The sequence below is a fragment of the Canis lupus genome, chromosome 7 (genome assembly GCF_048164855.1).
Source record: "Canis lupus baileyi chromosome 7, mCanLup2.hap1, whole genome shotgun sequence".
NCBI lineage: Eukaryota > Metazoa > Chordata > Mammalia > Carnivora > Canidae > Canis > Canis lupus.
The window spans coordinates 69189359-69202697 of record NC_132844.1 but is presented as its reverse complement, the minus strand read 5'-3'; the positions used below and the strand labels follow the sequence as shown (position 1 = coordinate 69202697).

The window sequence follows — 13339 nt, the reverse complement described above, 5'->3', positions numbered from 1 at the left end:
CCCCCAAGGGTTAGAGATGCCCAGGCAGAGGGAGGGAGGAAGGCAAGAGCAAGCCTCTGATCCAGGGCCCAGCTGGCAAAAACAAAATGTGGAGCATTTCATTTCATTCAAAATGAAAAGAGCTGTATTAAGTCCCAGGGGTAGCATGTGTAATCTTACAACTGCTGCCTTTATGGAAGAGAGGTGCGTGGGGAGGATGCTTCACGCTTGGCCTTTTAACCACCAAAATGCTAATATCCGGGCTCTTTGAGAAGAAGCCACCTGGGGGTCCTGAGATTAGAGTAGAGAGGCTGTTGGGGGCTGACCAAAGCTGGGGGCACCTGAGCTTTCTGGTTCTGAAGAGGAGGCCAGACAAGAGAGGGAAAGGGGTAACCCAGGTCACATAGCAAGACCAGGGCCAGGATCTTCTGCCTCTGCGTCCAGAACTTCCCCATTTCTGACAGAGGCGGCTTCCTCCTCCAGATGTTCCAAAGGAGACTCCCACCTCTGCTCTAAGTGCAGAAAACCCCACCCCAGGGTGGGCAGCCTGGCCAATGAAGAGTGCCTACTCTCTCCCCACAGTGCTCCTTCTGCATTGATGACTGTTCCCAGCAACATGCAGAGTTGACTGAGCTGCTTGGGGTGGGCCCAAACACCTGAGAGTTCAGTAGGGTCCATGCCATGCAGTGAGTGTCCTGCCTGGGGCAGCGTTCAGGTGGAGATTCAGTGGCTGTCGGAGCTGTAGGAGAATGCTGACATTGATAAGGGATTAGGGTTAGGGCAGGGTTTCCCAAGCCGTGGCACCATTGACAGTCTGGGCCCTATCATTCCTTGTTGTGGGGGGCTGTCCTATGCATTGTGGGATATCGAGCAGCACCCCTGGCCTCTACCCACTAGATGCCAGTAGTATCACTCCCGAGTTGTGACAACCAAAAATGTCTCCAGACTCCCTTGTCTCCCTTGGGGGGTCAAATCGCTCCTCTCCCCTATGAGAACCAATGCTCAAAGTCTTCTCTAGTATCATAGGGAGAAGGGACTTGCCAGACAAGTTCTGGGTTCCAATCCCAGCTATGCCACTTAATAACCATCATATGTCACTTCATCTCTCTGAGCCTTAATATATTCACTTACTAAATGTGTATAAAAGTGTCCTGTGGGGTTGCTGGTAAGAGTAAATGAGATGTCTCTCAACAGCCATAGTCACTACTGTTTTGTGTTTACCATAGCTCGAGGCTGAGAGGGATAATGTGGAAACTTCTGTGGCCTGTGTCCCCTCTAGCTCAGGGTAAAGAACACGCTGCCCTGTGACCTTGAGCAAATGCCTCCCGTGCTCAGGCCTCCATCTCTTGGAAAGCTCAGTAGAGACGGATGTCTGCAGGCCTTCCCCACAATATCAATGCTGGCTTCTATTTACCGAAGCAAGAGCAGGGGAGAAGGCCCTGGGAGCCTGCCTCCCCCATGGTGAGAACAGTGAGGTCCCTGCCAGACTGGGCCACTAATGGGAACCTCACGCCTCACTCACAGAGAGGTTCTAGTCAGAGCAGGTTGTTCCTACCCAGGGTGATTGTGGGTTCTGCCCCGAGAGGAAGGGATGCCGGACAGGACAGGCCCAAGCTCGACAGCACCCAGGGCCTGGATCTGGCAGGCCCTGCAGGGAGAACCTGCCTCCACCCCCACCCCAGCACAGCATCTTCCTCTTGTCTCCTGCTCCCAGGCCCTTTTGACAGAGGACTGGCCCCAGGCAAGGAGAGGGCCTTGGCTCTCCGTCTCAGATGGGAGAAGGGATGGAGGTACGTGGGGATGAAGGGAAGTCCCTGATAAATAACCTTCCTGTATGTGCCATGCATCTCCACACCCAGAAATATCTGAGAAGGAGGAAGAAAACTTCTGAATCTGGATTTGAATCCTGCTGGGTTGAGTGTAGCCAGAAAGGCCACCCAGCCTAGACCGTCAGCACCAAGGGGATGTGGACCAAGGAAGAGGAAGGACAGGATGTGGGAAAATGAGGAATGGAGTAGGGGGACAATAAAAAGGGACAGCTGGGGAGGATGGTGGCAGCAGTCAAGAGCGGTGGGCGTGCCTTGCCCAGTCCTACCTCGCACAGACATCCTCTTGGGGAGGATAGTGACTGCACCCTCAGCCACCTCCTCCAGGTGCAGCACCGGTGTGCTCTTAGAGCCCCAGCTGTCCGAGCCCATCCAGAAGAAGTGGCCTGTCTGGTTGGCCTTCCGTGCCGCCTCTAGCACACGCCTGTGGGAACACACACCAGCCCAGCCCAGCCGTGTCTGCCCATGCCACGACCCCACCCCAGCCACACCTGCTCAGGGGCCGTTAGCTGACCCTCCCCACCCCAGGCACACACACATCCCCCTCATAGCCCATGCCTGTTCCACCAGGCCCATGCTTCCACCTGCATCTGGCCCACACCCTCCTCTGGCCCAGGGTGCTCCCCCAGACCCACTTCTGCCCCTAGGGCCACATCTGTCCTACAAAGACAAACCCATTTCCCTAGGTCCGTGCACGCCCCATATCTGACTTGCACCCCCGGCACCACATCTGCCCAGTCTGTGTCCTCTCAGGCTCATGCCACCCTGGTCCTGTGTCACAGCCACATCTCTTGGTTCATTTTCACATCTATATGCCTGCAAATGCGTACATACACACGCACGTGTGCAAACATACACACACTCCTCTACATGGTTACCCCTCTGCACCTGCTGCTCCCCTGCCAGCGGAGCCCTCTCCAGCCCACCCCCTTCTGTGCCAAAAGCCTGGGCCTCCAAAGAGCTGCTTCCCAGACCCTCCTGGGTAGATGAAAGGGTGAGAGGCAACCAGGTGCTCACCTCACCCCGTCCACAGTCCTACTGTGACAGTGGTTGTAATCAAATCAAATTGGGGACCCTAGAGCCCAGCACAGGGCGGTACCCACAGGAGGCACTCTGGAGGAGAAAACCAGCCAGAACTCCCCCAACCCAGCTCTGGGGAATGCCTCCTCAGAGGAGGGGAGGCAGAGGGGGGCAGGGAGGCCGGAACTCCAGGAGGCAAGCACCGAGCTCAGAAGCTCACAGTGAGGGAGAGGCTGTGATACTAGGAACTGGGACACGGCCCCCAGGGCTTGGGGGGGCTGCGGATCCTGGGAGCCTGTGCAGGAGGCAGCCGCTGGGGCCGGACAGCCCAGGGCTGGGGGAGAAACTCGCTAGCAGGCCCCAGAGCCCACGCCTTCCCTCCTCCAGCAGCTCTCGACTCTCCAAGTCCCCAAACCCACCCTCCCCAGGGCACATTAATGAGGGGGTGAGGGGGAGCTGTTCCCAGAAGCCATGCCCACAGCCTATTAGTACCCGCTAGCATCAGGCCAGCCAGAGATGACCAGAGCTCCCAGACCTTCCTCCCTGCAAAGTCACCTGGGTTTATTTTTACTTCTGTTTGCTTCTGAAAATGCATGTGGATTTCCCGAAATGCCTCTGCCCCCCCTCCCTGCGGCATTCCCTCTGGAGTCAGCCCCTCCCCTAGGTACCTCTGCTCTGGGAGGCATGGCCCAGCGCCCTCATCTTCCCTTCCCAGCACATGGGTCCATCTGAGCTAAGCAGGAGGCCTGGAGCAGGGTGCACTTCTGGATGGGGTATGGGTTCTGAGTCCTGGGCTTTGAGGTGGGGATAAAGATAGGAGTGCAGGGACCAGTAACTGAAGGAGAAGGACTTCTGAAGGGAACCTCCTCCTCCAGGAGCTGGTGACCTGTGGATAACAGGAATGTCCTGATGGCAGAATTTAGGGGGCCTGTAGGCCTTGAGGGGGTCAGGAGCAGCCCTAGGCTCCACAGCCTCTGACTCCTCCCTCCCAGCCTTGGGCTGCCTGAGACGCTGCCCTTAGAGCTGGTCTCTTAGCCGTTTGTGGCCTTAATGATCTTCCAGAACTTCCCCCTCCATCCCTGCAGGGACCTGGCAATGTCTCCTGGGGGAAATCTGTCCAGGATGGGGTCGTCACCAAGTGGGGAAAGGGCTGGAAAGAAGAGGACCCAGATGGACACTGGTTAGCAACAGGGAGGGAAGCACAGGGGGGCAAGGGCAGACAGGCAGCCCTGGCAGAGCAGGAGGGCAGGGGAGGCTGAGGGCACAGCAGGCTATAACACGTCAGGCCAGCCAACTGAGGGGGGAGGCCTGGGGAGGATCACATCTACTGACTCATCCTCCCCCGCAAATGTGGGGGCCTGCCTCCCCCATTGGACTCTAGCAGGGGCTGTGTGTCCCCTGAGCCTGGGGCTTCCTGAGCTCAGAGCTTGCATCTCTCCCCTTGGCCAGGACAATCACAGAGGCCTGGCACATCTTGGCCCTGACATCAGTCTGAGAGGTAGTAGCAGGGAAAAGGCAAGGCAGGAAGAAGGGAAGTAGGTTAAGATGGGTGCTTTGATGTGCACCAGACTCGGGACCAGAAGAGATGGGCTGGCCCAGCACTGCATCACATGGTCCTGGCACCCTAAAGTCCACCTGTTTCCTCAGCAGATGCAGAGACTGAGGCCAGGGAGGGGACGACACCGCCCACAGAGAGTGTGCACCAGAGCCAGGACTAAACCCACAGCCCAGGCCTCTTCCCACTACTCCAAGCTTTGCCAAAGAGAAGAGGCAGGGGCTAACAGAGGTGGGGGTGGTGGGGACTCCACACGCCCCAGGCACTTGCTTGGAGCCTGACTTTAAGCCCTTTAAGCACATTCCTGCATTCAGTTCTCAAATAACACTACCAGGCTTGCATCCTTAGCACCTCCCTCCTTTTTTTAAAGCAGAAAAGAGGCACAGAGAGGTTGAGAAACTTGCCTCAGGTCACACAGCTAGGAGGAGGGAGAGTAGGATTAGACCTAGTTCTTTGGCTGACAGTCCAGGGCCTTAGCTCCTTTGTTAAAGTACCTGCTTACCATCCCCAGCTGATAGAATGGATGCGGGGGAAATAGTGAGGGGGGATAAGAGTGCCCATTAGCAGTAGCCTGTGCCCCAGCTGTCTCCCACCCCACCCCTCCAGATCCTACAGTGCAGTCAGGCTTGTCTAGGAAGGTCTCCAGCGGGACCCAGGGCTCTCCCCGTGACTGGCTCCCAACCCTCACCCCGCTGCCGCCTGCTCTCACCTGATGTCATCCTCATTGGCAAAGATGATGACCGCCCTGGCGTTTGAGGTCTCCAGGAGGCGACGGATGATCTTGTCAAACTCCCCAGGCTTGGGTTCCCGCGGTATCTTCACTGACTGCGCGATGCACACGCCCCCTGTGGGAAGGGCGCCAGTCAGCCTGGGGCAGGGGGCAGCACCAGTCTCTCCCCGCTTCACCCTACACCCTCCAATACATACTCCCTCCAGGAGACAGAGGCCAGGGCTGCCCATGGCCCCCCCAGCCAGACTTCTAGCTCACAGGTCCTGATCTGTGCACAGGCACAGGCTGTGCAGTCAGAACTGCCACGGTACAAATTTTGGTTCCACCACTCACCAGCTGGATGGCCCTGGGCATGTCACTTCAGTTCTCTGTGCCTCAGTTCCCCAGCCTGTAAAGCAGGCTGGTAGCGAGAGACAATACAGCATCATGTTTAGGAGCTAGACTGCCTGGGTTTCAATCTCAGCTCTGCTGCTTACTGCAGTGTGACCTCAGGGTGGTGACTAAACCTCTCTGTGCCTCAAATTCATCATCTATAAAGTGATGACACTACTACTTACTTCACAGGGTTGTTACCAAGCTAAGTGAGTTAGTGCACACAAATACAATAATACCTGGCACATAGGGAGTACTTAGTAATGGTGGTTATTTTCGTTGAAACCATCTCATAAGGTTTTTTTGGAGGAGTAAATCTGAGAAGAGAGCAAGTTGCCCACCCTGGGCTATCAGATCACCACGCATCCACATCCATGTCATGTGCACCTCCCAGGGCTCTTGTCCCCAGGTCATGTGCTCATCAAAAGGTCCCTTGATGAGACCGCTGTGCATGGCTGCTGACTCATACCTGTGCATCTGAGGCCTATCCCTCCAGGTCTTCCCACCCTTTCCAGGCTCTTCAGCAGGTAGGCTCCCCAGCTCCCCCTCTATGCCCTGACCCCCACAGGGTGCCTTGATGCCTGCCTCTCCCCCCATTCCCAGTTCAAGAACTCACAGGAAAGCCATTCTAATGTGTGTGCTTCCGGTGGAGTGACCAGAGGAGCTCTGAATGGGTCAGGGGGTTTGGGAGCCCCCCTGTCTCTCCTCCTTTGGCCCACTGCCTGCCTGGCTGGGTCCTGGAGGAGGGGCCAAGGGCCGGAGCCTGACTATCTCTTGAGCTGTCTGCCTACAAGAAGCCCAACCCCCACGTCTGCAGAAGCATCCAGGAGGCAGAGTCAATACATCCAAGGCCAGATTCACATCCAGGCTGCAAGGCTCACAGAAACCCTGGGAGCACTTCAGACTTCACCCAGCCAGTTCCTAGCCTTAGACACGTCTCCAGTGTTGGCAGGGGACAGATGTCATTCGTGCATTGAAATCCCACCTGACCTCCTGGTACAAAAGCACCTATGGATCACTGTTGCTGTTATCAACAGCATTTGACAGATGAGGACGCTAGACAGGAGGAGAAGTCACACAGTCCCCTGCCCCTACTGAGATACAGAGCAAGGGAGCCTCCAGGGGCTGAGAACACCAGGGTCCCTGGTGGCAGAGTCAGGGCTCAACTGATGGAAGAGCATGGGGGATTATTCTTAAGGAAACAGATCTTTTATCTAAGACTGTCAGCCCCTCTGGGTCCTACTCAAGGGTCACAGCCCAGCTCCACCCCAAACAGGATCCCCTGGGGACCCAGCAATGCCTCAAACCATCTACCTTGGCTGGGCACCTGGCTGCTGCCCACGCTGGGGCCACTTGACACTTCTGCACAGACTCCATGTGCCTCTGTGTGGGGCCCACCCACCAGCCCCACCAGAAGTGCCAACAGTACCCAGCTCCACTCCAGAAGGAGCCTCTAGGGGCGCCTGGGTGACTCAGTTGGTTAAGCCTCTGCCTTCAGCTCAAGTCATGATCCCAGAGTCCTGGGATGGAGCCCTACATCAGGCTTCCTGCTCAGTGAGGAGTCTGCTTCTCCCTCTCCTGCTCCCCCTGCTTGTGAGCTCGCTCGCTCTCTCTCTCTCTCTCTCTCTCTCGTAAATAAATAAACATCTTTAAAAAAAAAAAAAAAAAAAGAGCCTCTACCCTTGGAACAGAGGTGGCAATCAGGGAAGGCTGCCCAAAGGCGGTGACCCTGAGCTGAGTCTGAAGGAGGAGGCATAAGCAGCCAGATATGAGGCATTCTGGAGAGGAACAAGGTACACTCACTAGAAGGGGGGTAGTTCTGTGCCAGGCACCTGCCAGGCCTGGGGCCACACGACACATGCACACTCTCACATCCCTGTCCCCAGGAAGTAGACCCCACCCTGGTTCTCCACAGCAGGCAAAGCAGCCATGGTGCTCTGCCCTCGCCCCTGACTAGAACCCACCTCCCTTACTTTCTGCCTCTTTCAAGCAGGCCAAGCTCCTCAGGTCTCTCCTAAGGCACCAAAGAAATCCAAAGCACCAGAGAAGACCATGGTCACCAGGAGCTCATGGGGAAGGAGGGAGGGTCCTTGGGCAGGACTGGTCCCTCCAGACCCAGGTCCCACAGAGAGAGCCAAAGGGAGCCAGTCTGCTGCCCACAGCACGGGCCATGTGCTAATGGCAGCTGGGCAGGCGCTCAGCTCCCAACTAAACCTCCATATGGTTCCTTTCCAGTTAGAAAGTGGGCCAATTGTGACATTTCCCTCCCATCTGGAGAGACAGATGGACAAGGGGAGGTGGCTGGACAGGGGGTAAGGGTGAGCCACCTGGCTCCAGGAGGGAGGAGGGGGGCCAGGGGCATAAGGAAATGGGAGTTAATTGTCTTCAAATGGGGAGAAACTCTCAGAAAAGGGGTATTTCTGGGCCACGCCCCCCCCCCCCCCCCAGGAGGATCCACGGGATGGTCCCACCTGACAGCCCAGGGCCTATCTTGCATGTTTCATTTCTCTGGTGAAAGAATTAAATGACCACCACTCCATCAGCTAGAATGAGAGTGAGCCACGAGGTACCTGAGATGGGAGGATAGTCCAAGCAGGATACTCTTACAACCACAAGAGAGGGAGGCAGTTGGAGGCGGGCGGGGGCGGGGGGGGAGGATGTTCTACAAAGCTCAAAAATACCAGTGAACATTTATGAAGCATCTAGTGTGCATTGACTATTACTCTGCAAATTTTACATGGATTCATTCATATGGGGTGTCATCAGCACATCTCTAATTTCTAGATGAAGAAACTGAGGCACAGAGAAGTTAAAGGGGCTTCCCAAGGTCACATAGATAGTCAGGGGGAGGGGGAGGGTTTAAACACAGGCCATCTGGCTCCCCCATTGTGTCATGGCTCAGGCCATGTGGGGAAGGGGCTGGTGTACAAGGTCAAGGGAACACCTGCAGCCCGTAGACATGGGCATGTCTGGGCACACTGCCCGTTCTGGAGTAAGAGCCCACTGGCGTCCGGGGTAAAAAGCGAAGTACCCACAGGGTCCCTTTGCATTGCTGCCCAAATGTCAGCATGGCTGCTCCAGGGACCCCAGGATGGGGATTAAGCAACTGGCTCACCGGGGGCTGTGCCGGTGTGACACAAGCTCCCAGCAGTGAGGGGCACGGCATCTATCTCAGCTGCCCTCCTGGCCCCTTGCTGCAGCCAGAGAGGACCGGAGTAGCCCCAGAGGGACCAGCATTTACTGAAGCATCCACTCCAAGCCTGGCACGCAGTGAGGCCTCACACCCCCCAGGGCAGGTGCTAGTAGTCCCATCTTACAGATGAGGGCTGAGGCTCAGAGGTGCTAGGCAGCCTGACGGAGGTCACACAGCCCGGAAGTAGGAATGCAATCTGGGTCTGTGTCCAGACCCTCTCTCAGGCAGAGAAAGAAAAGGCCTGGGTCACTGGGTCTCTGTTGAGCTCTGCTTCCCGCAGCCCCTCCCCACCCCTGAAAAGACCCCAATCACATGCGAAACCCGCCAGCCCTCTTGCCTGCTATCCTGTAGCTGTAGCTCCATCACCATCGCTGTGGGGATCGTGGCTAACACACCCCTGGGACCCCCTCTTCAACCCTCTCTACCAGGGAGGGAGTTCTCCTCACCCTACTCCTTTCCCCCATGGCCTCCCTCATTGGATAAAATACAAACCCATGAGTCCATACGGACAGTAAACAGAATTGAATTAAACCTAAGTAGCAAGAAACAAGCCCACTCCCTCCCTATCTCTGCTCAGAGGTTGAAACCTTCTACGTCTCCCAGACTCCAGGCATAGGATCATAAGAAAGCAGGGAGCATGGAGGAGTCCCTCCTAAGCGCCCCCTTGGCCAGCCCCTCACTCTACACCCCAGCCTCCCAGGCCCTGGGTGAGCACCCAGCTGCCAGCTACAAGCTCTGCTGCCCACCAAGTCAGTGCATCCACTCACAGGGCCACGGGCACGAAGCCATGACCGCTTGCCAAGCACATCTGAGCACTTGGGAGCGCAGGGACCTCACAGACCTCCTGGCCCAGGTTGGACAGGGAGCAAGGAGGACGAGGCCCGAGAGGAGGAGTGCTTTCCCCAGGGGCACACGGCAGTTGGGGCAGAGCCCACCTCCAGATGAGGCTCTCGCCACTGCACCAGGGGGTTTAAAATCCAGGCCAGCCCTCTGTGGCTTCTTCCCACCTGCTTTGTCACAGAATAAGCAGAGCCCCCCCAACTAAACCCAGTGAATGTTGGGACATCCCCTTACCTCTCTGGGACCCCTCCCACCCCCGCCCTCCCTCAGCTGTGCAGTGAGTGCCCCACGTACCCCCAGCTGTGGCAGCCCAGAGCCTGCCCTCTCTCCACGCCTTCCCCTCCCACTGGTCAAAACTGACCCATCCTTGGTCCCCTCAAGGCCCTGCCTCTGCTCCCAGAAAGCTGGGAGAGTGGCCACTGAACACTTTGGAGACTACATAGAGACATTCAGTAAAGTGGGGTGCGCTGATCACCTATAAGCTGGCACGCCCCTTTCTACATTCCTCCCACAGGAACGCACACATGGGCACAGGAGCCCCACGCAGCCATGCACTGCAGCACCGTTTGCAAAAGCAGACTATCGGAAATGACCTAAATACTTTACAACAGAATGGATAAACTGTGGTGTTTGTACAGTGGAAAGAAAATAGCTCTCACAACAGTACCAGCACAACCGAATCCTGAGAACAGGAAGTTGATCAAAAAGGCAAATTGCAACATGATGTGTCCCGTCTATGAGGAGCTTAAAGATCACATATAATAAGACTTAATGTATAGGGAGACACACATCCATATGAACAAAAGCTGCAGGAAGGCAGGAGCTTCTGTCTGTTGCACTCATCGCAACCTCCCCGGAGCCTAGAACAGTGCCCAGCACATAGTAGGTGCTCAATAAAAGTATGCTGAATGACTTCCTTCTACCACCTTCAGAGTTGTGGTTACCTCAAGAGAGGAAAGCAAAAGAACAAGACTGAGAAGGGCTCCATGGGGTGGGAGGGGGGCAGGGGGATTGGCTTCTAGACAATCCATGTTCCATGTTTTACTTCTTTAAGCAATAATCAGAAGCAAATATGGCAAAATGTAAATGCTTAGTAAATGTGGACCACAGAATCCAAATCGGACAAAACTTTCAGACACAAGGCACAATGATGGTATGCTCGTCCTCATGTGGTTTGTGCTGCCCGATGGAGGACACAACAGGACACACCCCAGCCTTTCCTTTCCATCTGTGGAATGGAGCCCCTTAGCCGCTCCCAGCCCAGTGGCATCCACAGGGCACTGGAGGGCGGGGAGTGGGGAGCCTGCCAGAGACCGCCCTTCTCCCACCAGCCTTCTGGCTCCTGAAATCCTATCTGCCCCTGAGGACAGGCTATTAGCCCTCCCCTGTGCCTCCCCCAGGGTCCAGACACCTGCCCTGACTTGAATGTGACATAGAGACTCCACTAGCAAAACTTGATACTGGCTTCCTGTTGTATTTTGTGGTCTCTGAGCCCCTTCTATTTGCGGTCTGATGACCTTTCCCGGTGTTCTCCGGGTCCAGCCAATGTATCTGTGTCAGTGTCTGCCTCCAACTGCACTCCCCAAGGGCAAGGCCGGGTCCGTGCGTTCGTGTGTTCCTTCATTCATGCATGCTTTCATCCAAGAAGCGCCCTGCTCAGTTCCCAGCACAATCAGATGCTGAGAAATGATAACAAGCGAGATCCCTACCTTGGAGCTCATGGTCTAGTTGGGAAAAGCAAGACCAGGAAAGAGAGCAATCAGCCGGAGGAGAAGTGCAAGGGGACACCCTCTGGGCTGGCAGGAGTAGACAGTGGCAGGGGATGGCCCCTGGGTGCCAGGCCCACCACATGCTTCTCTGCACTTCACGCATCCACCAACACACCCTGCCCGCATGCTGCTACTTTCCCTTCATGGAGTCAACAAATGTTTACCGAGCTTGTCTGGTGCCTGGCAAGTTTTAGATGCTAGGGCGCAGCCGTGAGGATGGGGCCCCTACCCTCACACAACCTGCTCATGGTGGCAGAAAACCTCTTGGAGGCGGGGCAGAGGAGGAAACCAGCAGGGTGATGGGGGGCAGGGGTGGGGGCTGCATCCCCTCATTCCACCCCGTTGGGTCCTAAAGGACAAGGAGGGTCAGGCCAGTCTGTGTAGCTTAAGAGGCAGAGGCAAATTTGAGTCTGCTCTGACTTTTCCCTTGGAGCTGCTGCCTTGCCCGAGAGCCAGGAACTGAAAACACTTTAGACTTGTAAATCCCACCCTCAAGTGAGAGCTCCCTGCTAAAATGACCTGGTTTCTCTGTCCCCCAGTGCCTGGGATTGTCAGCACCTGGCTCCCTCCATCAGCACGGGTGACCCAGGGAGTTTGTTTGAGCACAGGGACACAGAAACCGCCAGGCAAGAAGGGACACCCCGGGGGAGCCAGTCACCCAGCCTTCCTACCTGGAGGGCTCTCCCTCGTGCCCCAGGGGACTCAGGTTTACACACACTGCACCTGTGCCCAGCTTCCTCGTCCTCCCCACACCTCCCTGCCCCCCACTAGATGGCTCTTCCCATTCTACCAGTCTAAAGAAGCCCTCCCCACCATCCTGCCACCCGCCCCCAGGGAACCTCCAGGTCCCCTGCCTTTGCAACACCCCACTTGAGGTGGCCTTCCACCAGAGCAGCCTGCTTTCACCTAAGTCCACCCCCCCATGTTGGGGGCAGTCAGGGGACCCGGGCTCTCTCCTTTCTCCTTCCTCCTTCCTTCCAGAGGTCTCACCCTCCAGGCTTGGGCATCTGTCTCTCCGTCCTAGTCTCATTCTCTCACTCACCAGGAGACCTACCCTTGCCAGGCCCTGAGTAAGGAGCTAAGTGGCCAGCATGCAGGCAGCGGGATGGGCCCCGTTGGGCAGAGAGGCCAGGACAGGGCGCCGCATCCATGGCTCCCCAGGGGACTCCACGTCCACCCCGTCTTTCCCCAGCTCCCAGGGCCCTAGGGTCACACTCTTCTACCCAGGCTGTTCAACTGGCCTGAATAGCACCCTGAGTGCTAGGCTCTAGACTATGGAGGAGAAATTTCCCTACGGTGGAAGCATGCAGGTGGCCCAGGAAGGCCTGTTCCCTCACAGCACAGTGAGCAGCTGCAGACCAGCACAGACACGGGCTCCTCTCCTCTTTTTCTTTTCTTGCTTTTTTCTTTTTTTGGTCCTTTTAAATTTAAAAAGGGAGAAAAACAATAAAAAGACAAATCCTGGGAAATCAAGTGGAAAAATCTACATTACAGCAAAATGTGAAGACAGCAAATTGCAACATAGAAAGAAAGGTGGGGGGAGTTACACAACCCAAGGGGGGTCCAGGTTCCTATAGGTTCCCAGCAGAGGGGGAGGTGGGAGGAAGGCATGAGGCAGGCTAGGAGTTACCCTGGACCATATGGCACCACACACATACACATACGCACACGTACGGGCACACACACACATGCACAAGCACGCACACTCAGCCCTGCCTCCCACTCCAAAAGCCAGGTCCTCTTCCCAAATCCGCTTTCAGGAGAGGGACCCACTCAGGGGGTCAGTGACTAATCCAGTGCTACTTTTGTTTTCAGGCAGCAGAGCTGTGGCTGGAGGGTGTTTTGAGGTCAGGAAGATGCCAGGCCCTGAGAGACTGCCTGCCCCTGATGCCTGGCTGTTCCAGGGTGAGGAGGGCTGTGGGAGCAAGTGAGAGGTAGGCCTGGACTCTAACCAACCCTGGCTCCTGCTGGGTCTGGGGCTCCCCAGGGGGCTTAAGGCCTCTAGTTGGGGGGAGGGTGGCCATTCAGGACTGGTTCACGGCCACTGTCCCTTTC

At 56.3% G+C, this 13339-nt stretch overlaps 1 protein-coding gene across 15 annotated transcripts in view; it reads right to left on the bottom strand.

Annotated features, from left to right (window-relative positions):
• The window catches only part of GRM4 (glutamate metabotropic receptor 4), a 116837-nt gene that overhangs the window by 29712 nt on the left and 73786 nt on the right, over positions 1 to 13339 (bottom strand). For 13 of the 15 annotated variants that reach the window (XR_012034425.1, XR_012034424.1, XR_012034426.1 and 10 more), the window contains 2 exons: positions 5090 to 5225; positions 2075 to 2229 (listed from right to left, as the gene is read on the bottom strand). The exons of 1 other annotated variant lie outside the window; for it this stretch is intronic. Coding sequence is in view for 11 of the 14 variants with exons in the window: in XM_072833401.1 (XP_072689502.1) it covers positions 2075 to 2229; positions 5090 to 5225 (291 nt within the window). In the remaining 3 variants the exon portion in view is untranslated. Of the gene's footprint in view, positions 1 to 2074; positions 2230 to 3493; positions 4960 to 5089; positions 5226 to 13339 lie in introns of those variants that run through there. One more of the 15 variants, XM_072833410.1, reaches the window with a different exon arrangement.